Here is a 27,049-nt window from a genome sequence, read left to right as displayed (position 1 = left end):
ATAATACGATAGAAATAATGCAACAACAGACAGAGATAGAGGTGGTGAAGAAAGTAAAATACTTGGGAATTTGGTTAACTCCTAAAAATATCGACCTGTTCCAGAATAACTATGTACAGGTTTGGAAGGGAATAAGGAATGACCTGGAGGTGTGGGGCAGAATGAAACTGTCTTTTTGGGGCAGAATCTCCGCGATAAAGATGAGCGTGCTTCCAGAGATGTTATTTTTATTTCAGAATATCCCCATTATTAAGGGGATAGGGATCTTTAAGGACTGGCAAAGAGTGATTTCAAGGTATATATGGCAGGGCAAGAAGCCAAGAATAAAATTTAAACTATTAACAGATGTGAAAGAAAGAGGAGGCTTCGCCCTGCCAGATATGAAATTATATTACGAAGCAGCATGCTTATGTTGGTTAAAGGATTGGATTAAATTAGAAAACATGGAATTACTAGACCTTGAAGGTTTTGATAACAGATTTGGTTGGCAGGCTTACCTATGGTGTGATAAGAAGAAAGTTCATAAAGGCTTTGCCAACCACATTTTCAGGAGTTCGCTGATAGAAGTATGGGACAGGTATAAAAGTCTATTGGAACCGAGAGTTGGCTATCCCCGCTGGAGGTTATGTGTGTAAAGAAAATTAATATGAGAGGTAAATGGGCTACATATGGGGAAGGGGAAGGAGGAAAATGGAAATTAAAACCATATGAACAAGTTAAAGATCATGTGTATGATTGGTTGCATTATTTCCAGGTAAACGAAATGTTTAAAAAAGATGTAAAGGAACGTTCCAAATAGATATAATAAATAATGAATATAAAATTTTGTCAAAAATGTATAAGATATTGTTGGAATGGTACACGAAAGATGAAGAGGTTAAATCGGTAATGATACAATGGGCCAAAGATTTTGGTTATAACATTCAATTTGAAGATTGGGAAAAATTGTGGAAAGAAAATTTAAAATTTACTGCATGCACGGCGTTGAAGGAAAATGTTGTGAAAATGTTTTATAGATGGTACATTACACCGGTAAAACTTGCAAAAATGTACGAAACATGCAATAAGTGTTGGAAATGTAAAGAAAAAGAGGGAATGTTTTACCATATGTGGTGGGAATGTAAGAAAGTGAGGAGTTTTTGGGAAGAGATATATAATGAATTGAAAAAGATGCTAAAATACACTTTTGTTAAGAAACCATAAGTTTTTCTCTTAGGGATAACAGGAAATGAAATAAGAAGAAAAGACTGTAAACTCTTCCAGTGTGCAGTTACTGCAGCAATAATTTTATTGGCCCAGAAATGGAAACAAGAGGAAGTACCGACGATGCAAGAATGGAGATTGAAATTAACGGACTATGCGGAACTGGACAGATTGACTGGGAAAATAAGATATGTTCGAAACCAAAAGTTCATCGAAGATTGGGGAAAGTTTGTAGATTATCTGAAAAATGTATGTGATGTGCAAACAACGCTAGTGGGGTTTCAAGAAGCACTGTAAAGTTTGAGATGTATTGTTAAAAAGAAATAGAAAGGGGAGGGAAGACAAATGGCAATACAATGAAGGGAATGCATATTGAAAAGTAAATATGGATGATTACCAGAGAAGAGGAAGGAAGTCAAAAAAGTGTAATTGGTTAAAACATGGAGAAAAATGTATAATTGTGTTGGAAAATTAATAAAAATGATATATATATATATAGAGAGAGAGAGAGAGAGATAGCAGGAGCAAAGGTATGCTTCACTTCTGCCAGGAAGTGTGCCATGCCTTGAGGCAGAATCCCCAGCCTGCTGCCACCCAGCTGCTTGGGAGCACAATACTCAATGCACTACTCTGGTGAGACAGTCCGCAGGCAGGTAGGGTCTCAGCCTGCGTACCACATGGAGCTGATAAACACCTGCCTTGGACACAGAATTGACCTGTGCCTCCATGGACAGCTGTGATTCCAGAATGACTCCCAGGCTGCGCACCTGGTCCTTCAGGGGCACAGTTACCCCATTCAGGACCAGGGAGTCTTCCACACCTGCCCGCCTCCTGTCCCCCAAAAACAGTACGTCTGTCTTGTCAGGATTCAACCTCAATCTGTTAGCCACCATCCATCCTCCAACCGCCTCCAGACACTCACACAGGACCTTCACCGCCTTCACTGGTTCCGATTTGAAAGAGAGGTAGAGCTGGGTATCATCCACATACTGATGAACACCCAGCCCAAACCTCCTGATGATATATCCCAGCAGCTGCATGTAGATGTTGAAAAGCATGGGGGAGAGGACAGAACCCTGAGGTACCTCACAAGTGAGAGCCCAGGTTTCTGAACACTCATCCCCCACCACCACTTTTGGAACACGACCCAGGAGGAAGGAGCGGAACCACTGTATAACAGTGCCCCCAGCTCCCAGCCCCTCCAGGTCCAGAAGGATGTTATGGTCAATGGTGTCAAAAGCCACTGAGAGATCCAGCAGAACTAGGAAACAGCTCTCACCTTTGTCCCTAGCCCGCCGGAGATCATCGGCCAGTGTGACCAAGGCAGTTTCAGTCCCATGATGAGGCCTGAATCCCGACTGGAAGGGATCCAAATGGTCCGATTCTTCCAGGCGTGCCTGGAGTTGTTCAGCAACCACTCGCTCAATCACCTTGCCCAAGAATGGAAGATTTGAGACTGGGCGATAGTTGGCTATCGTGGCCGCATCTAAAGATGGTTTTTTAAGAAGCGGTTCAATAACCGCCTCTTTCAGTGGGTCTGGGAAGGCTCCCTCACAGAGAGAAGCATTCTCCACCCCGCAGAGCCCATCGCCCAGCCCTTCCCGGCTAGCTTTTATTAGCCAGGATGGGCAAAGATCAAGGAGACAGGTGGTGGTTTCATTCATCCAAGCAGCCTGTCCACATCCTCGGAGGTAACAGATTGGACTTGATCCCACACAACTTGACTAGACAGAACTCTAGCACTCTCCCACCCTGGCCCTGCTCCCACGGTGGAGTCTACCTCCTCCTGAATCTGAGCGACTTTATCTGCAAAGAACTTTGCAAAATCATTGCAGGAGATCATGTGTCTGGGCCCCGATGTAGCAGCTGGTTCTGCTAAATTGCGAACCACCTGAAAAAGTCTCCTCCTGCTGTTTTCTGCAGATGCAATAGAGACGGTGAAGAAAGTCTTCTTCGCCGTCGCTACCACCACTTGATAGGCTCGACATTGAGCTCTAACCTGTGTCTGATCCGATTCAGAATGAATTATCCGCCATCGGCGCTCTAGCCGTCTCAACAATTGTTTCATTGCCCTCAGATCCGTGGAAAACCACGGGGCTGTCCAGGCTTCATGCAATTGGAGAGGGTGCTTTGGAGCCAGACAGTCAATAGCCCTAGCTAACTTCGCATTCCAGCGGGCCACCAGGGAATCAGATGAAAGGCCATCAACATGGGATAAAGCATCCCCTACCACTCTCTGGAAACCATTTGGATCCATTAAGTGGCGGGAGCGGACCATCCGAATTGGTCCCACCTCCCTGCAGAGGGGAAGGTTCGCGGAGAAGTACAGTTGTACCAGGAAGTGAACTGACCATGGCACTTCTTTCATTTTGCTTTTACTTAGTGTCAGATCACCAACATCCATAGAGGTAAATACCAGGTCCAAGGCATGTCTGTGGCTATGGGTTGGGCCAGACTTATTCAGGGACAGCCCCATGGAGGCCATGCTTTCCACAAAGTCCTGAGCGGCCCCTTGTAAGGTCCTGTTGGCATGGATGTTAAAATCCCCTAGGACAATCAAACTAGGTGTCTCCAGGAGAACATCCGCCACGACCTGAAGCAGCTCGGACAGGGAATCCTTGGTGCAGCGGGGAGGTCGGTACACCAAAAGGAATCCTGTACTGCTTCTATTGCCCAACTTCCAGAACATGCACTCAGAGAACTGGGTCTTCCCAATAGGACTCCTGGTGCAAACTAATGACTTCCTAAAAATCACTGCAACCCCCTCTCCCTGCCCACAAGGCCTGGGTTGCTGTGCGTAAGAGAAACCTGGTGGACAAGCAGCGGCAAGGACAGGCCCATCTGCTTCAACCAACCATCCCCCACCACCAAAGAGCAGCCCAAGAGAGTGCCGCACTCTGGCAATTTGGCTCCAGGGACCACACATTCGCTCCATAGGACGCACAGACATTTCCCCTTACTTTTTAAGAGTAAAAAAGTGTGTCTTATGGAGCGAAAAATACGGTACCTCCGCTCATGGTGACTGCATTGGGGATTTTCCAATATGTGCAGTGCTATGCACTCTGCGTCCCTGCCCCCCCCCCATTCCATCGGAGCGAGAGGCAGTTATTGGACGTTCCACGAGTGAAAGCTCTCCCCTCTCCAACCCGGGGGGGGGGGGGCTTGCAAGGATAATTACTCCCAGATTATCCTTAATTAACTGCGCTGCTGGCATCTGCTATCATGGGATCCACAGTTTGCCATGGCGGCAGCACCAGAAGTTCCACCAGTAAATGGTGGGGGAACTGTAGCCAAGCTCCCTGGCTTCCTTCCTAGAGGAGGAAGAGGCCAGCAGCAATCCTCCAGCGCGATCGACCAAAATGCATCCCACGATCCATGAGTCGATCACGATTGATGTCTTGGGCATGCCTGATATATGGCATAGACGTTGTATAAGCCTCATTCTTCTGAGTCTTTGGTAAAGTAAATCATGTTTTCCTAGACTAGGGGTCAGCAACCTTTTTCAGCTGTGGGCCGGTCTACCGTCCCTCAGACCATGTGGTGGGCCGGACTATATTTTTTTGGGGGGGGGGGGATGAACAAATTCCTCTGCCCCACAAATGACCCAGAGATGCATTTTAAATAAAAGCACACATTCTACTCATGTAAAAAATGCTGTTTCCCGCATCCGGCCCACGGGCCTTAGGTTGCCTACCCCTTTCCTATACTGACCTTGAACTTGGAAGTGTCTCAAAGACCTACATAATTCAGGTCACACAAATTCAATCACATGACTTTTCTCATACAAATTGCTGGGCCGTGTCAGTATGTGAGGAGGCTATGGTCTTTGCCAGTGCTGGAAACCGGGATAGAAAAGCTATCCATCACATGGCTCCTAGAACCTAGGTTGCAGGTGCAAAAACTATTCACCATTTTTTACTCAATTTGATTTTTGTACTGCTTTCTGAACACACTCACATGCTGTTAGTCACATACATGCACATGCACCATTGCTTGAACCAATTGAGTTATGCTACTGGCCTAAAGAAATAACTCCCACCACATAGCAGTTCTTCATAAATCACAGTACTTCAATTGTACCAGCTTTACAGATACACACATGCACACACTATATTCCTGCATTGCAGGGGGTTGGACTAGATGACCCTGGGGTCTGGGGCATAGGAAGGGGTGTGTGTGAGATGCGGTCCACTCCAGATGTCATCCTGAAGGGGGGTGACATTCGGTGCCCCCTGCACCAAGATCGGCCCCCAGGGAGGATGGCGGGGCGTTGCACCCAGCTTCGCCACTGCCTTGGGGTACCTTCCTACTATGATTCTATGACTACCTAGATTTATTCAAACTACAATGAAAGCTAGTTTTCATACTTGAGATTTTATAATTAAATATGAAAACGGGAATTATCTCAAATACTTGAAAGCCTTTCCTGCAATATAATAATAATTAATAATAATAATTTATACCCCACCCATCTGGCTGGCTTTCCTCAGCCATTCTGGGTGGCTTCCAACAAAAGGGGAGGATTGTGGACCACCCTGGGTGTCATCCTGAAGGGGGGTGACATTTGGTGCCCCCCGCGCCAAGATCGGCCCCTGGGGAGGATTGTGCAGCCGCGCCGAGATTTCTTGGAAATTTATGATAACCATGATACAACAAATGGAATTTGGAGAACTTTTTTGTAATGGAATCCAGGCAATCTATACTAAACAAAAGGCAAGAATAATTATTAACGGTAACATAACTGAAGAGTGTGAGATAAATAAAGGGACCAGACAGGGATGTCCTCTCTTGCTGTTAATATTCATCTTAGTGATGGAAGTGCTAAATAAGAAAATTAGGGGAAAGAAACATTAAGGGAATAACACTCAGAAATAAAACATACAAACTACGGGCATTTGCGGACAATCTCGTTATAACAATGGAAAATCCTAAAGAAAGCATCAACAAAATTTTAGAAATAATTAGCAACTGTGGGAGGGTGGCAGGATTTAAACTAAATAGTAAAAAGACCAAACTTATTGCTAAGAACCTCACGGTTCAAGAGAAAGAAGCAATTGAGAGGACAACACAATTGAGGTTCTGCCAAAAAATGAAATATCTCGGAATATGGCTAACATCGAAAAACATTAATCTTTATCAAGACAATTATATTAATACATGGTCCGAAGTAAAAAGGAATATGGAGATTTGGAGTAGACTAAATTTGTCTTTTTGGGGACGCGGATGTTAGGATATTTCCGTTACACCTTAAAAGGGAGCAGGCTTTGTAAGTCACAGAGTCTGCGCATGTCCTGTTCACAGGATGTTTTTGTTCTGCTTTTGTTCCTTTCGTTTTTGCCAGACGGTCAGAGACGCTGACTGAGAATGGACGTGTTTTCTTTTGTTCTGTTCATGTTCTAAATAAAGTCTGTAAATATGCTCTTCTGCTCTTCTGCGGTGCAAGCTTTTGACTGTGCTTTCTGCTGAAAGAGGGTGCACCAGCCTAGGAATGCAGCCTGTCTATTTCTAAGGCTTTGTGCCCCTAACTGTTGGTTCTGCGTGACTACGGGAGGCCGATGGATCGTCCGAACTCCGGCTTGGGGGCCATGATGGACGTTATCTCCCTGGCAGTTTCCCAACAACAAGGTTATGGGCCCAGATTCAAAGCACCTACAGGAGAGTAAAGCTGCAACCGACTGCGTTTGAGAGGTATGAAGTGGGGAAAGCGAAAGGAAGGGACGCTTTTCTGTTTTACCTCGGCAAGGAGCCTGTGATGGCCTGGGATTCCGAGTCTGAGAGCGATCCGGAGGAATCCCAGCCGGCACAGGAGTCCCCGCCTCCAGGGCCGGCTGAACTGGGGCAAGGCCTAGATGCTGAGGAAACTCAAGAGCAGGCACCAGGTGAAACCATTCTGGCCCCAGAGGTGCTGGATGACTCAGTGGCCACAGGTGAGCCTCCTCCAGGGCCCAGTAACCCTTCGGCCTCTCCTGATCTGCAGAGGCTTAGGGCAGAGAGGCGAAGGGAGCTGGTTGCCCCCAGGAGGAGTGCTCGCCTTAAGGCCAGAGGAGGCGGGGCTCCTGGGGGTCGGGACCGCCCCTGACCTTAGAAGAGGATAAAAGCCCAGTCAGGCCGGCCCCAGGTTGCGGGAGCAACGTCGTTGTTGGCTTCAGACCTTCCTGTGTTCTTGATCCCTGCTCGGCCTCCTGTTCCTGACTATCCGGTACGCCTGTCCCCTGCTCGGCTTCCTGTTCCTGACTATCCAGTACTCCTGTTCCCTGCTCGGCCTCCTGTTCCCGTCCATCCGGTGTTCCTGCTACCTACTCAGCCTTCTGTTCCAGCGTTCCTGTTCCCCGCCCGGCTCTCTGCATCGGACCTCGCCCCTCTTCGTGTGGACTCTGCTACACTCACGGTACCTTACCCCCGGGACCAGCACAGAGCCTTTGATCTCCGGCAAGGCTTAATTGGCCTGGGAGCTGCGCCAAAAAGGCTTCGTGATTAATGGCTGCCAAGATAAGGAGTCTCTCAAGTTAAAAAAGACTCACGGCTAATGCCAAAAGCTGGAATGGAGTTTTTCCAAGCTTATGGAAATGCTGAATGCCCTAAGTTGGATGGGCAGAATTATGAAACCTGGGCAAAATGGTGTGAGAGTTTGCTGCGTCAGTTTAGGGTGTGGCATACCGTGAGTGAGCCCCCCCCCCAGTTCCTCTGACAGAGAGATGGAAAGGCCAGAATTCGAAAGCGATTGACGTAATAGTCTTATCCGTATCTCTTGAGGCTGGCAACACCACTGCACTGTTGAGGTTGGAACTTAACGGGTTAAGTTCTTCCCATGATGCCACACCATTCTGACGTCAATTTTGGAAGCTTGGGAGGAGCTTGGGAAGAGTATGCCAGTCCCACTCTGTACTTTGTGGGGAAAGGATGCAGTTTTGTCATGGCTGCAAATAGTCCTGGAAATTCCTGAGAAATGTTGGAATAAAAGCTGTAAATAGACAAACCTGGACTGTGTGTGTTTGTCTGGAAGCCAAGCTACGTGACAGTTTTACACCGCTGTGATATCTCTGCTACGGCGTGACCGAGAGCTCGGAGCAGAGCGTGCGGCAGGAGACGTGTGCCGGGCAGTAAAGAGCTAATTGAGGATCGCAAATCAATTAGCGGGGGTCGCGCCAGATCAATCAAATTCCACAGGTTATGGGTAACCTAAATAACCTATCGTAAAACTGTCACGAAAAAGCCCTGGGAGCTATAGTGCTCAGTTTGGAGGGTTCACAGTTGCCCCATGTGGAGGAGTTGGAAACTGCGCATGAGGCTTATGCTGCTCTTGAAAGAGTGCACCACAGGACCACGGCTGGTGCAAAAATCCACACCACCAGGCGGTTGTTTGAGATGAAGCTGCGTCCAGGTGGGGACATAAGACAGCATGTTACAGAGATGCTCTCTGTGTTTAATGAACTGCGGCTGTTGCAGGTGAACTTTACAGATGAATTGAAGGTTTATATTTTGCTAAGCTCTCTGGACAAAAGTTATGACAATTTATGTCTAACTTTGGAGTCTATGAGTCCGCAGGATCTGACTCTGGCTTACGTCACAGGACGCTTGGCTGACGAACAGGAGAGACGTCTAAGGGAGAGCAAGTCTGGCGCAGGCAGCCCCACCGGGAAAAAGGGGGGGCAAGGCCAGATGAGAGCTTTGTTCAGGCTTTTGCCACTCGTCGGTGCTACGTGCGTGGATCTCACAGTCATTTCAAAAGAGACTGCCCACAGAAAGCGAGAGCAGCTGCAGAGGAAGGCTTCAAGGACACCTTCCATGGGAATCAGTCGGGTTTCCATGGGAACCAGTCTGGAAGGGGAGGTCAGCGTGGGAACGCAAGAGAAGGACGAGGAAAACAACGTCAGGAGACTTATCAGATCACGGCTAGTCTGGCGTTGGCTGAAGACAGCTGTGGGGCAAGCCAAGAGCTAAGTTTTGTTATTGACTCTGCTGCTAATCGCAATTTGATTCCAGAGACACCTGCTGTCGAGAGGTGGAACTGCACGGCAATTCCTGCCGGGAAAACTGTACTGTTTGCAAATGGACAGAAAAGAAATATGACTAATGCTGTAAATTTGCATTTTTGTATTTTACAGGAAACGTTGGAGTGTTGTACTGTTCCTGGGATGCACCACTGTCTTTTATCTGTGCCTTATTTACTGAAAAAGGGATTTACGGTTTGTTTTCAGGGTGATGTTTGCACAATCTCCAAAGGAGGGAGGATGCTTGCCAAGGTTAAAAAGGGGCAGAATGATCTCTTCATTCTTAAAACGTCTCTGGAGGGTGGTGGGAAGGTTGAGAAAGCACAAGCACTGCGTGCTACAATTCCCAATCATGATTCATGCGTACATGCTTGGCATACACGTACAGCTCATAGTTCTCTTGAAGAACTACAGGTGCTGCCAGAAGTTTCCAATGGTTGTAAGATCTCAGAATGTGGACATGCTGTAAGTTGTGAAACTTGCAAACTGGCAAAGGTAAAAGGTTGCAGTTATCCAAAGGTTGAGAGGATAACCACTAGGCCTTTTGAACTGATACACATAGATCTGTTGGGTCCTGTGAAGGAACCAAGTCTGGGAGGGTCAAGGTTTCTGCTTTCGATGCAGGAGGATTTTACTCAGAATTCCTGGATACATGGTCTCAAATCCAAGGATGATGCAGCACAGCTGATCAAAGGGTGGATTGAGGGGGTGGAACAAAGGTTTTCCACCAAAGTGCAAGCTGTCACAAGTGACAGAGGAGCTGAGTTTACAGGTTCTGCTTTGCAGAAGTACTTGCGCAAGAAAGGGATACGTCACACAGTGACTTCACCCAATCAGTGGGGGGCGGCAGAGCTGAAGTGTCAGGCTCTGGTTAAAACTGCACAGGTGTTGCTGGAAGATTCTGGGTTACCTCCAAGGTTTTGGCTGGAGGCAATCAAGTATGTAAGCTTCACCTGGAATCGCACCTACAATTCCATGGTAGGGGACACACCATTTGGTTTGTTGCATGGCAGGAAACCCCAGATTCATTTTTTGCGTATGTTCGGGTCACGTGCGTCTGTGCCGGTACCTGCTGCTTTGCAGGGGCCAGATGGATCCAAGTTCCGAAAAATGATCTTCTGTGGGTATGAGCCAACAGCGAGTGCATGGAGATTTGCATTTCCATCAGGTGATCAGAGTAAGTTACTGATCAGTAAACACGCTGAGTTCTATGAGCAGGATAAAAAGACACAAGCTGCTGTCAAGCGTGATGTTCTTTCAGAGTGTCTCTCTGATTCAGAACAGGAAGATTCTGAGGGGGAGGAAGGAGAGGCTGAGTCTGATGATGACGATCAGGTAACTGACCAAAGTCAGGAACAAGAGGAGATATCTGTAGCATCTCCACAAGTTGTAAAAAGGGAGGCCAAAAGCGAGCCCAGTTCCCCTGTGAGTGTAATGGAGAGGATTCGAAAACGTTTTAAGTCAGAGGGGGAATCCCGTGATGCTGAGGACACATTTCCTGGTGGCAGTGAGTCAGAGGTAACGTCTGAGTTTATGCCCAGAAGGTCTAGTCGCACAACAAAGGGCATTCCACCTGAAAGGTACCAGGCAACATGTGCGTGGGCGAAATTCGCACAGTGTGATTCTGGGAGTGTTGAAAGGGTTCAACAGGTGCCTGGGAAAGATGCTTGGAAGGAGCACAAGGCAAAGGGTAAGGTGTTGGGCTCAAAAGGGTCTTGTCAGAAGGTGCAGCAAGGGGGGGTGTTGAGGTTGGAACTTAACGGGTTAAGTTCTTCCCATGATGCCACACCATTCTGACGTCAATTTTGGAAGCTTGGGAGGAGCTTGGGAAGAGTATGCCAGTCCCACTCTGTACTTTGTGGGGAAAGGATGCAGTTTTGTCATGGCTGCAAATAGTCCTGGAAATTCCTGAGAAATGTTGGAATAAAAGCTGTAAATAGACAAACCTGGACTGTGTGTGTTTGTCTGGAAGCCAAGCTACGTGACAGTTTTACACCGCTGTGATATCTCTGCTACGGCGTGACCGAGAGCTCGGAGCAGAGCGTGCGGCAGGAGAAGTGTGCCGGGCAGTAAAGAGCTAATTGAGGATCGCAAATCAATTAGCGGGGGTCGCGCCAGATCAATCAAATTCCACATGCACATGGGATGTGGAATGCTTTGATGAAAGCTCACAAGGCAAAAATCCCAGCCCACAGTTTGACTGCATCGGAGGTCCTAGCTGTTTCCCAGAATGAGAGTGAATGCAGGGATGCTGAGGGCACCGGTTGCAAGCTGCAGGGGGAGCTGACCGTCACGTCATCCCAGGCAGCATTCCAGCCTCCAGGGGGAGCCAAGGAGTCGGCAGCTGAGAGCTCTGGTTCTCGTGAGAACCAAGGTCATCGCCTTTGCAGAGGCCGGAAAGGCAAAGGTAAACACACGCAGGCGTCTGCAGATGGCCAGGAGCAGAGGGAGGGTGAAGAGCCCACGCCAGGGAAAAACAAAGCGATGTTTGCTGGCACTGCTTCACCAAAGGCTAAAGGCACGTCTGCTGACCAGAAGCAGGGGGGCAAGCTGCAAAAGCCCACGCCAGGGAAAAACAAGGCTATGTTTGCTGGCACAGCTTCACCAAAGGCTGAAGGCACGTCTGCTGACCAGAAGCAGGGGGGCAAGCTGCAAAAGCCCACGCCAGTGGAAAGCAAGGTTTTGCTTGCTGGCACAGCTTCACCAAAGGCTAAAGGCACGTCTGCTGACCAGAAGCAGGGGGGCAAGCTGCAAAAGGGTTTGCTTGCTGTAAAGACTGCTCCAACAGCCAAAGGCAGCTTTGTTGTTGATTCAGGCTGTACCCGCCACATCTCGAAGGACCGCCATCTCTTTATCTCCTTCAAGCCTCAGGAAGGTGAGATCCACCTGGCTGATGGAAGGACGTTGCAAATTGCAGGAGAAGGGACTGTGAAACTTGCAAGTCTGCACACTACCATCAGTAATGTACTTTTTGTTCCAGGAGCAGCGAGCAACTTGCTGAGCGTTCCACAGCTTACTGGGCGTGGTTTTCAGATTTCCTTCAAGAGGAGCGTCTGTGTCATCAGTAAAGGCAAAGAGGACTATTTGCATGCAAAGTTTATGGATGGTTTGTTCCATATAACTTATGATGACACTGCTGTTGTGTCAAATGCTGATTCCTGTAGTTTGTGTTGCACAAACTAACAAAGTTCTTCATGCAGGTTGCATTCACGATGCGCATCGAAGGTTTTGTCACCTCTCTTGGAAGGCATTGGCCAAGATGCCAGAGGTGGTTGAGGGTTTGAACATCAAACCCTGTAAATTTCACATGTTTCGTTTAGAATATTTTTTTTCTTGTTTTCCTACTCTAAAAATTATGTGCGTGTTATGGTGTTATTTAGCAAAAAATACGGTATATGTTATAAGAAAGTACTAGAAACTATAGTAAGAGTAAGGTAAGAAGTATAAGTACATTCAGTGTCGTAAATGTAACTTACATCGGGAAATGACAGGAAGTCTGGGGTTTTTTTTTAATAACTTTTATTTAAAATTAAAACAAAACATATTATCCAGAAACATATCATCCTTATTTCCCATTTTTCTCCCTCCCCTACCTCCCCCCACAGAACTCACCCACCCCCACCCCCCGAGTTCCCTCAGTTCCAGTCTTTGATTTCTCTAAAAATGCTGTTTTCTGCATGTTACACAGTTGTATGAATCCTCAAACTATTTAGCTGATTATTATCAATAAAAAGTTTGTGAATGTTTATTCAAAACCAGCCAAGGAGTCTAGTTCACTTTGTTGTGTCTTTACATATTTTGTAGAGGGTTCCCATTCATCTTTAAAGTCACAGTTATCCTTGTCCCGTAGCTTGTATGTCAGTTTGGCCAGTTCTGCCTAGTCCATCCATTTTTCTGGCCATGATTCTTTAGTTGGGGTTTCTTCAGTCTTCCATCCTTGTGCTATTAGAACTCTTCCTGCCGTTGTCGCATACATGAAGATGTTTTTCAACTTTTTTGGCAGGTCTTTCCCTACAATCCTCAACAAAAATGCCTCGGGTTTTTTAACAAATGTTAAATGGAACATTTTCTTCAATTTGTTGTATATCATTTCCCAAAAAATTTTAATTACCTTACAATCCCACCACATATGATAAAATGTCCCCTCCTTTTCCTTACACTTCCAACATGGTTAAAAGAATGGATAAAATTAGAGAATAAGGAGTTATTAGATTTAGAAGGATTTGATAACAGATTTGGATGGCATGCGTATTTATGGTGTGAAAAGAAGAAAATTCATAAAGGCTTTGGGAACCACATATTCCGGAGTTCACTAATAGAAATATGGGATAGGTATAAAAACCTACTAGAACCAGGAGTTCCACACTGGTTGTCCCCATTAGAAGTTATGAGTGTAAAAAAATTAAATATGAGAGGTAATTGGATTACATATGGTGAATTGATAACCAAAGGAGGAGGAAAATGGAAACTAAAGCCATACGAACAAGTTAGAGAACATGTTTATGATTGGTCACATTATTTTCAGGTTAATGAAATGTTTAAAAAAGACATTAAAGAAAGTGGTTATGCAGAAAAAGACTCAAAGTTTCAGACAGATGTGATAAATAATGATTGTAAAATTTTGTCAAAAATGTATAAAATATTGTTGGAATGGAATATGAAAGATGAAGAAGATAAATCGGTAATGGTACAATGGGCCAGAGATTTTGGTTACAATATACAGTATGAGGATTGGGAAAAACTATGGAAGGAAAATCTAAGATTTACTGCTTGTACGGCATTGAAAGAAAATGTTATGAAAATGTTTTACAGATGGTATATTACACCGGTAAAATTAGCAAAAATGTATAAGACATGTAATAAGTGTTGGAAATGTAAGGAAAAAGAAGGAACGTTTTATCATATGTGGTGGGATTGTAAGAAAGTGAAGGGTTTCTGGGAGATGATATCTAATGAAATGAAAAAGATTTTAAAATATACATTTGTAAAGAAACCAGAGACCTTCCTGTTAGGGATTACAGGAAAGGAAATAAGAAGAAAGGGCTATAAACTTTTCCAATATGCAGTTACAGCAGCAAGAATTCTACTGGCCCAGAAATGGAAACGAGGAAATACCGACGATAGAAGAATGGAGATTGAAACTGACGGACTATGCAGAATTGGACAGACTAACTGGGAAAATTAGATATCTTAGAGACCAAAAGTTCAACGAGGACTGGGGGGAATTTGTTGAATATCTGAAAAGTATATGTGATGTGCAAACAATGCTAGTGGGGTTTCAAGAAGCACTGTGAAAGTTGAGATATATTGTTAAAAAGAAATAGAAGTGGGAGGGAAGTTTAACGACAATATAAATAGAAGAAATGCGTAATTGAGAGGTAAATATGGATGATTGTCAGAGAAGCTGAAGGAAGTCCAAACAGAGTCAAATTTGTGGAAATTTTGATAAGACTGTATATTTGCGTTGAAAAATTAATAAAAATTATTTTTTTAAAAATAAACCTGTCCAAAAAAGTAATATTTTTTTTGTAAAAAAAACCCTTCAAAATCAATTTATTTTATAACCACAAAAAGCACCCTCCTTATTTTTACAGCATAATAAGTACATGGTTAGCCCATTCTACAACAAAAGTATGATACACGTGTTAGTTGTGGTTTGTGCGCTATGGCTTATTGAACATACCGGGAATAAAATGACAAAAATTCACTTTGAATGGTTGGTGACCTTTTTCTTTGGCACCTAATACCATTTTTATACCTTATTTTGAAAGAGAGCACAATTTGCTTTATTTTGATACCAAAATAAGCCCAATCGGTTGAAAAATAAGCGAAACAGGAGGTTTTTTCTAAACTGACACAGAAATTGCATTAGCCTAAATCGCACAAAAATTAAAATTTTCAAAAAATTCTCCTGTGCCCAATTTTGGACCAAAAAATCTTTAAAAATTTATTTGAGGTTATCTCATAGTGGCGATGGCTTGTGAATGCTCTTTGCAATAAGTACCTCTGATCACTCAGAGATCAGATCACTCTGATCACTCAATCGCCACTTCCTGCCCACCTCCCTCTGCCTGTTCCTGCTCCTCCCTGGCATTCTCCGGCAGTACCATGACACATTAAAAAAACTGAAGAAAATCTGAGTCGTGAGAGCACGGTCAAATATTAAAATCAGGTGATTTGTGATTTGGCGTGGAATGATCCTCGGTTGAAATTCAATCTGATGGAGCCTTCCAAAGAACTTGTTCACTTATTTTTTGGAAGTTTTGGTTGGTCTGGATAAAAGGGGTTGCCTGATACTGGAGTTTTACATTTTTTCTATTGTACCCAACAAGTTTTTCTTTACTGTTTTTAAATTTACATGTTTTTATTGTCTTCTAAGTGCTATTTCCCATCTAAGCATGTTTTGATTTTTTAAAATTTTTGTTTAGATGAAAGCATCAATCCTTTCTGGCCTGCACTCCACTGTTTCATGGTGATCCTGGATAAGCTTGGGTCTAAAGTATGGGGACAGGTCATTGATCCAATCCAGGCATTTCAAACTATTGTCAACAATGCGAGCTATCAGAAAGCAAGAGAGACTATTCGCCAAAGTTGCATCAGGTTGGTTCTTTATCCTTTTATTATTATTTTTAAAATACAGCAGTATGCACATTCTCTTTTCACAGAGGTAAATAATTCAGGTAAAATCCCAGTTAGCTGGAAGTATACAATTGTGGTCCCAATTTACAAGAAAGGACAACCTATAGATCTTGGCAACTACAGGCCAATTAGTTTGCTTTCCATAATGGGGAAATTATATGCCCATTTCCTTTGCTTTAAATTAGCAACATTTCTTGAGGATAATAACATAACCTCTGAAGCCAAGGCTGCTTTCCGTACGAAGTACTCAACATCTGACCACTGTCTTGTGCTGTCAAACCTAGCAGAGAAATATACTAGGACCACTCCAAGGCCATTTATATATGGCCTTTATGGACCTAAAATCTGCCTTTGACTCCATCCCTAGATCCAAATTATGGTCAAAGTTGCATTCAGTGATGGAGGACAAGAGACTCCTATACCTTATAAAAGCCTTATATAGTGATAGCAACATGTAGGTTGCTGGGGCAACTCTAACAAAATCACAATGTTAAGAGGGGTCAGATAGGGTTGTATTCTGCCCCCCCCATTGTTTAATCTTTTTAGAAATGACTTAGAAAAAGTCTTAATGGGTCCAGAAGGACACTGTCCAAAGATGGGGGCAAGAATCACCCCACTTCTGTTTGATTTGTATCTGAATAGAATGTGAAGTCTTTTTCAGTTGGATTTCTCACTCTCCATATGTCTGACAGGTCAAATTTCTCCACCATTTTTTTAAAAAAACTTTGGTAATCTGCCAGCATTCATTACTTTCTGTGTCTGTGTTTTATCCATAAGCGTTGACGCAACTCCATTCAGGTCCCCCATCAAAATCAATTTATAATCCAAATAGTCCAGACGTCTTGTTTCCAAGTTCTTAAAAAATTCTGCTTTGCCATCATTTGGTGCATAAATTCCCAACAGCAAATATTTTTCGCCTTGTGCATTGATTTCTACTGCAATATATCTTCCCTCATCTTTGAACATCATTTTGGGATTCCATTTTTCTTTCACGTAAACGATCACTCCTCTTTTCTTCACTTTGTCAGATGAAATGAATTCTTGACCAAGTCTCTTATTCTGAAGGACTTTTCTGTGTAATCTAGTAACATGAGTTTCTTGCAAACAAATTATGTCCAAATTCTGTTTTGCTAACACATGGTATACTTGGTTCCTTTTTGGTTGTGAGTTCAAACCATTAACATTCCATGAATATATTCTCAATACCATCTTAAACTATTCAGGAGCTCCTGCGCCTGCCCCTGGTGTCTGCTCACTTTCCAATCCCAGATCCTTGGCATTTTTTTTCCAGGAACCTTGTTTTTTTCTTTGACGGTCCTAATTCTTTGTTTCCTTCCTTGAAATTTAAAGGAGAGGCCTTCTGGAAATTCCCACCTAAAAAAGATGTTCTTCCTTCTCAGAGTTCCAGCCAAGTCTGCGTAGTTATTCCTTAGGTTCAAAAAATGCTTTGGAATCTCCTTAAACAAAACAATTGGCTTATCTTTAATCTTCAAGCTTTTTTTGTAATGTAGACCCAATGTCAATCCTTAAGATTATCTTGTTCCAATTGGGGTGCGCCTCTTACTCTCAGTTGATTCTCCCGTTCCTTCATCTGTAAAAAAGCAATTGCATTGAGCGCATCCTGTTGAATCTTCTCCACGTCAGGCACTCTCACTGTTTCCAATTCCCTCAAGTCTTGTTTTGTGGGCAGCAACTTCCTCCCTGACCTCTTGAATGCCTTTTTTCACATCTACAAATTCTTGTTTCAACTCCTGTACAGTCTGCTGAGTTCCTCTCACACCTGCTCTTATGTCTGTTAACATTTGCATCACCGACTGTTGAGGTTGGAACTTAACGGGTTAAGTTCTTCCCATGATGCCACACCATTCTGACGTCAATTTTGGAAGCTTGGGAGGAGCTTGGGAAGAGTATGCCAGTCCCACTCTGTACTTTGTGGGGAAAGGATGCAGTTTTGTCATGGCTGCAAATAGTCCTGGAAATTGCTGAGAAATGTTGGAATAAAAGCTGTAAATAGACAAACCTGGACTGTGTGTGTTTGTCTGGAAGCCAAGCTGCGTGACAGTTTTACACCGCTGTGTAATCTCTGCTACGGCGTGACTGAGAGCTCGGAGCAGAGCGTGCGGCAGGAGAAGTGTGCCGGGCAGTAAAGAGCTAATTGAGGATCGCAAATCAATTAGCGGGGGTCGCGCCAGATCAATCAAATTCCACAGGTTATGGGTAACCTAAATCACCTATCGTAAACCCGTCACGGGAGAGCTGCCGGGAGCTGTGAAATCTGCGGTGTCTAGCAGAGGAGCACGGAAGGAGGCGGAGGCAAACAAGCAAGCTGAAAGACGCAGAAAGTGCCTGTGTTGCCAAGAATCGTTTCTCCACGCCAGAGGAGCTGGTGCTTTTGTAAGTACGGCTTGGGGCCAACATGGGAGAACGGGAGAACATGGCAGATGGCCAGGAGGTGATTCAAGCTCCGTTTGAACAGCTTGAGGAACTCACCGCCCAAGCGTGGAATACCTGGGCAAGATGGGTGAGAGCGTGGTTCATAGCCACGGAAGTTTGGGACATTTCACAGAGGGAACCAGTGCAACTGGTGGACAGAGATGCAGGAAAGCTGAAGTCTGTTTCTCTGGAGGAGAAAATGCAGAGGGAGAAAGCTATGAGAGCTGAGGTCTGCATGTTGAGAGCAGGTGTTCATGCTAATCTGCAACATCACCTGGAAAGCATTGAATCTGCGTGTGAGGCCTGGAGTGTGCTGAAACGTCTGTGTGAAGGCTCAGCAGGAGGCCTAGGGCAGATGGAAGCTGAAAGCCTAGAGATGGCTGGAGCCCCTGTTCCTGATGATTTAGCCTCAAGGAGTGCTAGTGAGCAAGTCGGGGGGGCGGAAAGTTCCAAAGGCAAGTTTGAAAAGTTTTCCACTGAATCTGCTGGAATGGAGCGGCAGTTCAGGGGGGGCAGATCTGGCAAGGAGTGCTTTTCCGGAAGAAGGAGAAGGAGGCCAGCTGGGAGGAGCACCAGGCAGTGTTTTTCCACTGGATTTCGTCGGTGCTACGTGTGTGGATCCCACAGTCATTTAAAAAGAGACTGCCCACAGAAAGCGAGAGCAGCTGCACAGGAAGGCTTCAAGGACACCTTCCATGGGAATCAGTCGGGTTTCCATGGGAACCAGTCTGGAAAAGGAGGCCAGCGTGGGAACGCAAGAGAAGGACGTGGAAAACAACGTGAGGAGATTTATCAGATCACGGCTAGTCTGGCGTTGGCTGAAGACAGCTGTGGGGCAAGCCAAGAGCTAAGTTTTGTTATTGACTCTGCAGCTAATCGCAATTTGATTCCAGAGACACCTGCTGTCGAGAGGTGGAACTGCACGGCAATTCCTGCCGGGAAAACTGTACTGTTTGCAAATGGACAGAAAAGAAATATGACTAATGCTGTAAATTTGCATTTTTGTGTTTTACAGGAAACGTTGGAGTGTTGTACTGTTCCTGGGATGCACCACTGTCTTTTATCTGTGCCTTATTTACTGAAAAAGGGATTTACGGTTTGTTTTCAGGGTGATGTTTGCACAATCTCCAAAGGAGGGAGGATGCTTGCCAAGGTTAAAAAGGGGCAGAATGATCTCTTCATTCTTAAAACGTCTCTGGAGGGTGGTGGGAAGGTTGAGAAAGCACAAGCACTGCGTGCTACAATTCCCAATCATGATTCATGCGTACATGCTTGGCATACACGTACAGCTCATAGTTCTCTAGAAGTGTTCTCTAGAGATGTGTTCTCATAGTTCTCTACAGGTGCTGCCGGAAGTTTCCAAAGGTTGTAAGATCTCAGAATGTGGACATGCTGTAAGTTGTGAAACTTGCAAACTGGCAAAGGTAAAAGGTTGCAGTTATCCAAAAGTTGAGAGGATAACCACTAGGCCTTTTGAACTGATTCACATAGATCTGTTGGGTCCTGTAAAAGAACCAAGTCTGGGAGGGTCAAGGTTTCTGCTTACGACGCAGGAGGATTTTACTCAGAATTCCTGGATACATGGTCTCAAATCCAAGGATGATGCAGCACAGCTGATCAAAGGGTGGATTGAGGGGGTGGAGCAAAGGTTTTCCACCAAAGTGCAAGCTGTCACAAGTGACAGAGGAGCTGAGTTTACAGGTTCTGCTTTGCAGAAGTACTTTCACAAGAAAGGGATACGTCACACAGTGACTTCACCCAATCAGTGGGGGGTGGCAGGGCTGAAGTGTCAGGCTCTGGTTAAAACTGCACAGGTGTTGCTGGAAGACTCTGGGTTACCTTCAAGGTTTTGGCTGGAGGCAATCAAGTATGTAAGCTTCACCTGGAATTGCACCTACAATTCCATGGTAGGGGACACACCATTTGGTTTGTTGCATGGCAGGAAACCCCAGATTCATTTTTTGCGTATGTTCGGGTCACGTGCGTCTGTGCCGGTACCTGCTGCTTTGCAGGGGCCAGATGGATCCAAGTTCCGAAAAATGATCTTCTGTGGGTATGAGCCAACAGCGAGTGCATGGAGGTTTGCATTTCCATCAGGTGATCAGAGTAAGTTACTGATCAGTAAACACGCTGAGTTCTATGAGCAGGATAAAAAGACACAAGCTGCTGTCAAGCGTGATGTTCTTTCAGAGTGTCTCTCTGATTCAGAACAGGAAGATTCTGAGGGGGAGGAAGGAGAAGCTGAGTCTGATGATGACGATCAGGTAACTGACCAAAGTCAGGAACAGGAGGAGGTATCGTTAGTTTCTCCACAAGATGTTAGGAGAACACCCAAAAGCGAGCCCAGTTCCCCTGTGAGTGTAATGGAGAGGATTCGAAAACGTTTTAAGTCAGAGGGGGAATCCCGTGATGCTGAGGACACATTTCCTGGTGGCAGTGAGTCAGAGGTAACATCTGAGTTTATGCCCAGAAGGTCTAGTCGCACAACAAAGGGCATTCCACCTGAAAGGTACCAGGCAACATGTGCGTGGGCGAAATTCGCACAGTGTGATTCTGGAAGTGTTGAAAGGGTTCAACAGGTGCCAGGGAAAGATGCTGGGAAGGAGCACAAGGCAAAGGGTAAGGTGTTGGGATCAAAAGGGTCTTGTCAGAAGGTGCAGCAAGGGGGGGTGTTGAGGTTGGAACTTAACGGGTTAAGTTCTTCCCATGATGCCACACCATTCTGACGTCAATTTTGGAAGCTTGGGAGGAGCTTGGGAAGAGTATGCCAGTCCCACTCTGTACTTTGTGGGGAAAGGATGCAGTTTTGTCATGGCTGCAAATAGTCCTGGAAATTGCTGAGAAATGTTGGAATAAAAGCTGTAAATAGACAAACCTGGACTGTGTGTGTTTGTCTGGAAGCCAAGCTGCGTGACAGTTTTACACTGCTGTGTAATCTCTGCTACGGCGTGACTGAGAGCTCGGAGCAGAGCGTGCGGCAGGAGAAGTGTGCCGGGCAGTAAAGAGCTAATTGAGGATCGCAAATCAATTAGCGGGGGTCGCGCCAGATCAATCAAATTCCACACCGACTCTTCAAAAGTTGGTGCTTTAGAAGGTCTTCTATCTTTACTTTTACTTTTCTCAGACTTATCTACCCCATTAGCCCTAGCTATTCCAAAGTTTCAAGGTCAGCTCACCCAGTCAGAGTCCACCAGGCTGCCCAACAGCTTCCCTCTTTCAAAGTCTTATTCTCTTTCCTTATTTTTTTTTTTTATTTTATTTTATTGGAACCACAAAATTAGTTCAAACACTTATATCCAGTTCAAGGAGGGTAAAAGAAACTCTGTGTGCTATTTTAACAATCTCAGATAGCAGCAGTTACTTTGTAATCCCCAAAGAGGAAAACGAACGTTGAATGTATCTTCTCCCTTTATGACATAATAATGGAGTCTAGCCTTCCCCTGCCGGGAGAACCGCTTCTAAAAAGAAAGAGTCTAATCCACTGTCAAGTCTATCTCAAGCAGGGTCTCAAATCAATCAAATTCTCCCCCCTTCCCCCTGCAGAAAGAGGGGTTTGACATATTTCCTTGGAAGTTTTGACAGGTCTTTTAAAGTTACGGCTTCGGTCAGTGGTAACTGCTTTCACTTTTACTTCAGCGGAAAGGGATCGACCTCCGTAATTTAAATCCCTTTCGTTCCAATTAACTGTCCAAATTAAAATCTTTTTTACTCACAATTGTCCAATCCTTGATAATTTGGTTGGAGAAATTGGTCGCTCACAATTGCCGGACTTGGAGCTTTGCGCTATGAAGAAAGTGAGTAAATTCCACAGTACCCGCGTCTCCAACCCTGCTCGCTCTCGGGGCTCTTATTAGAGCTTACCGGGGAGCAGAGGAGTCACTAAGGGTACCTGCCAGAACACCAGGTCCTCAGAAAGCCCGATCTGAGGTTTTTTGGGGGCTCCGCAACACTCTCGCGGTCGCCCCAATCTTCAAAACGCTGGGGCTCTTTCTTCCGAAAGAGCTCCCGTCCGCCATTAATCGCGCGGCCAACCGGAAGCCTTTTCTTTTTTCCCTTATTATTTACTGAAATTTTATTGATGTTAGCTGCCCTGAGCCCGGCTCTGGCCGGGGAGAGCAGGGTATAAATAAAATTTATTACTATTATTATATCATTTGCTATCTGTACTCCTAGCTCTTTACTCCATTTTTGTCTTTCATATTCTAAATCGTATTTCTTCCTGTTAAGTAAAGTTTTATATAGGGCAAGTGTGGGATTTTTTGTTTTTGTTGCAGAGACTAAATCTTGTAACGGCATGGGTGTTTCCAATGCTGCTATAGCATCAGGGCCAAACTGCTTTTCCAACATATGTTTCAGTTGGATATATTGCCAGTGTATTTCACTGGTTAATCCATACTTTACCTGCAAAGTCTTATATTCCACAAATTTGTAGTTCTCATCAATTAATTGATTCAGTGTCAAAATACCTTTTTCATCCAGTTTTGCCAAATTATTACAGTGGTACCTTGGGTTAGGAACTTAATTTGTTCTGGAGGTCCGTTCTTAACCTGAAACTGTTCTTAACCTGTGGTGCCACTTTAGCAAATGGGGCCTCCCGCTGCCGCCACACGATTTCTGTTCTCATCCTGAAGCAAAGTTCTTAACCTGAAGTACTATTTCTGGGTTAGCGGAGTCTGTAACCTGAAGCGTCTGTAACCCGAGGTACCACTGTACTAGATTTCCAATTTTTAGTTTTGGGTTGGCCCATATTGTTAATTTCTCATGCTGGTAAGGGTCATCCTTATTATTTTTATATATGTTCATCCAAATTTTTATGGGTGCTTTAATAGTCTCCAGATTAATGGGATATTTCTTATAGTTGTAGCTGAGATTGGTCCACCCCACAAGAGATTCAATGAAATTATATTTGAGAGTAGCCCAACTGGGATTCCTGCTTGCTCTCCAACAATTTGTCTTGCTCAGCAGGTAGGCCTGGTGATATAATTCCAGATTTGGGAGTCCAAAACCACCTTCCTTAGTTGGAAGTTGCATTTTGTGTAATGATATTTTTGGTGGCTTTGTACCCCACAGGCACAATCTAAATATTTGATTTATTTTTTGAAAATATAAGTTGGGAATATACATTGGTAATCCTCTGAGAATGTATAAAAGCTTTGGAGCAATAGTCATTTTGAGGACATTAACCTTTCCCCAAAGGGAAAGGTTTGGCAGTCCCCACCTTTCAATATCAAAATAGATTTCTTTTATAATTTGATTCAAATGTAATTTTACGATTTGGTTAACATCTGATGAAATCATTATGCCCAAATATTTAATAAAGTCTTTGCACATCCAAAATTGATGGTTTTTATACAATGTAGCCCTTGGCCCTATTGGCAAAATCTCTGATTTTGTCCAATTTATGGAATAGCCCAATATTCAGCCAAAGGTTTTTATTTTCTCCATAATTATTGGAATTGTATCTTCTGGTTTTGTAATAAATAGAAGGATGTCATCTGCAAATAATGCAATTTTGTAATTTTCTTTCATGTGTTTTACCTCCTTGATATGCTCATCTTGAATTATTACTCGTTAGTGGTTCCAGGCATAGATTAAATAGTAATGGAGACCGAGGGCATCGTTGTCTTGTTCCTCGTTTTAGATTAATCACATTAGATATTCTACCATTTGTAACAGTCCCAGAGGTTGGATTTTTGTAAATCATTTTAATCCAGTTACAGTATTCTGTAGGGAAGCCAAATTTACATAACACGATCCCTATGAATTCTTTATAGATTCTATCGAAAGCCTTTTCTGCATCTAGTGACATTATCATAAACTCCTCTTGCTCTTTAAATTTATCAAATCTATTGTTAATCTTACATTATCTGTGGCTTGTCTTGTTTTTATAAAACCTGTTTGATTATTAAGTACCAAGTCTTGGATGACTTTTTGTAATTTTTCAGCTAGTATTGCATTCAGAATCTTTGCATCGACATTCATTAATGAAATTGGTCTGTGATTTGCACATTCAGTGGGGTCTTTGTTAGGTTTTGGTATAATTATTATGAATGCTTCATTAAATGTTGCAGCATAGACACCTTTATACCTCATAAACTCATATTGCTTCCTCATAAAATTCTAGAAGTCTGGGGACTAATAAATTTTTGAATATTTTATACTATTCTATAGGAAAACCATCTGGTCCAGGTGATTTTCCATTACCCATTGTTTCTATTTCATTCTCAATATCAGGGGGGCTGATAGCATATCTTTGTGATATTCTTCAATGGTTGGTAGTTTAATATCCTGAAAAAAGTTTTCCACCTCATCCTCTGCTATATTTTCTGGCCCTTCATATAGCTTTTTAAAAAAGCGTTATTTATATCTGTTGATGAGGTCGCTGTGATTCCCCCCCCCCCTTTCTTATTAAAGGTATTATTTGGTTCATTTTCTTCTGCTTTAGATGATTAGCTAGAATTTTTGTCGGTCTTTCTCCCTGTTCCCAATATGTTTGTCTTAGACATAATAAGCTGAACTCAATTTTTTGAGCTAGTATATTATTCAGTTCTAGTGTTTGTTGTTGTATTCTTTCATATGTAACCCTAGATGGGTTATTTGCCATATTGCCCCATAATGTTTAAAAAGATTTTTTTAGGTTATTTTCTTTTAATTTTTGCATCTTGACCTTGTTGGCAGAGAAAGATATTTTCTTCCCTCTGATATACCGTATTTTTCGCCCCATAGGGCACATCGGCCCATAAGGCGCACCTAGTTTTTTTGGGGGGAAATAAAGAAAAAAAATTATTCCCCCCCCAAGGTGCGAGGCTGGGGCGGGGGAAGCCCGAGCTTGCCCCGACCCCAGCCCCCAGAACAGGCTGCTCTCCGCAAGCCGTGGGAGCCCTCCCCCGGCTTTCGCAGCGCTGCCTCTTATCCCGAAGCCCCGGCGCGCTCAGCAGTTGCTTCGGGTAGCTTCAGGATAAGAGGCAGTGCTGCGCAAGCCGGGGGAGCCCTCCCGCGGCTTGCGCAGAGCTACCCGAAGCCCAGGCGCAACTGCTCAGCGCACTGGGGCGTCGGGATAAGAGGCAGCTCTACGCAAGCCGGGGGAGCTCTCCCGCGGCTTGCGCAGAGGTACCCGAAGCCCCGGCGTGACTGCTCAGTGCAAAGAGGGATAGAGAGAGAAAAGAGCTACCCGAAGCCCTGGCGCAACTGCTCAGCGCGCCGGGGCGTCGGGATAAGAGGCAGCTCTACGCAAGCCAGGGGAGCTCTCCCGCGGCTTGCGCAGAGCTACCTGAAGCCCTGGCGCGACTGCTGAGCGCGCCGGGGCTTCGGGATAAGAGGCAGCGCTGCACAAGCCGCGGGAGGGCTCCCCCGGCTTGCGCAGCGCTGCCTCTTATCCCGAAGCCCCGGCGCGCTCAGCAGTTGCTTCGGGTAGCTTCAGGATAAGAGGCAGTGCTGCGCAAGCCGGGGGAGCCCTCCCGCCGCTTGCGCAGAGCTACCCGAAGCCCCGGCGCAACTGCTCAGCGTGCCGGGGCTTCGGGATAAGAGGCAGCTCTGCACAAGCCGGCAGAGCCCTCCCGCGGCTTGCGCAGAGGTACCCGAAGCCCCGGCGTGACTGCTCAGTGCAAAGAGGGATAGAGAGAGAAAAGAGAGGAAACTAGGAAATAGCTCTAGCTACAAAAAGGAAGAGTTCTGAAAAGGTAGGCACAAATATATACAAATGACCAACAATTTATAATAATAGTAACAGTACTAACGATAAAAAAGGAAAAAGAAAACTACTTAGTGTGAAATATTGCTCAGGGTAAAGGTCCTGCAGGCTTCCGTGGTTCATATCTGCTTTCCCCGGACCTCTGAGCACAGCAGAGTAAACACAGCGTATTTAGCCTTTTAGCCTTCTGCCCTCTGTGCTTGCCTTTAGCGTGCAGAAATCAAAAGTCCAGTCAGCTTCTCTAATCTAGAAGCGTTTATTTACAGCAGTATAAATCATCATCCAGTGTCTGGTAAAAAGTGCATCTCTGTTCCGTACAAAAACGAAGCCAGAATAACAGAACAAAGAAACAGATCCTGGATGTGTGACGTAGGAACTCTCCGCCCCCTCAGAAGGCAGGACATACGAACTGAGCTGTTTAACCCTGTAAGCTCAGGTTGTCCTCACACTTAGTACACTTAACAATAAAACACAAATAGATAACAAAAGAAAAAAAGAAAAAATGCATGACTTCCGCTCTGTAGAAGGCGCAAACATTCACCCCTTCAAGCTCCTAATTTCACCAATATAATGATTGGGAGCTTTTGACTTAGCACATAAGGATTTAAAGGAATTGTTGATTTGCTTCATTTCCCCCTTTTGATTATCAACTTACCGTATTTTTCGCTCTATAGGACGCACATTTCCCCCTCCAAATTTCCGCGCCTGTCCTGGCTTCCAAATTTCCGCGCCTGTCCTGGCTTCTGTCTTAGCCCTGCACAGCCTCTTCGGGAGGGGGAGCCTTCATCCCGCTGCCCTGAAGAGGCTTGGCGGGGTTACCCCAGAAGCCAGAACAGCCACACGGTATCCCAGAAACCAGATCCCTCTTGCTGTTCTGGCTTCTGGGGTTCAGAATAATTTTTTCTTGTTTTCCTCCTCCCAAAATTAGGTGCGCCCTATGGTCCGGTGCGCCCTATGGAGCGAAAATTACGGTATATACATAAGTAAACAACTTATAATTACATGGTTCGAGACTTATTGAATGACAAATCAATATTTCCACGGCATTTTGACTTTAATAGTGGTATAAAACCAGTTGACTATTAACCCGAGG

General features: G+C 44.7%; 1 protein-coding gene across 1 annotated transcript in view; it reads left to right on the top strand.

The window, feature by feature from the left end:
- Window positions 1-15,167: 15,167 nt before the first annotated feature.
- LOC309523245 (putative helicase senataxin) overlaps window positions 15,168-27,049 on the top strand; it is a gene marked incomplete at both ends in the record, with an annotated part of 75,123 nt that continues 63,241 nt past the window's right edge. Inside the window, 2 exons of the mRNA XM_082207034.1 lie at window positions 15,168-15,174; window positions 15,623-15,794. Of these exons, the coding sequence (XP_082063160.1) occupies window positions 15,168-15,174; window positions 15,623-15,794 (179 nt within the window). The remainder of the gene's footprint in view (window positions 15,175-15,622; window positions 15,795-27,049) is intronic.

Source organism: Podarcis vaucheri (assembly GCF_965113315.1).
Source record: "Podarcis vaucheri genome assembly, chromosome: W".
NCBI classification, from domain to species: domain Eukaryota; kingdom Metazoa; phylum Chordata; class Lepidosauria; order Squamata; family Lacertidae; genus Podarcis; species Podarcis vaucheri.
Note: the sequence above shows the minus strand (reverse complement) of the source record. Positions and strands in the feature narration are given on the sequence as shown.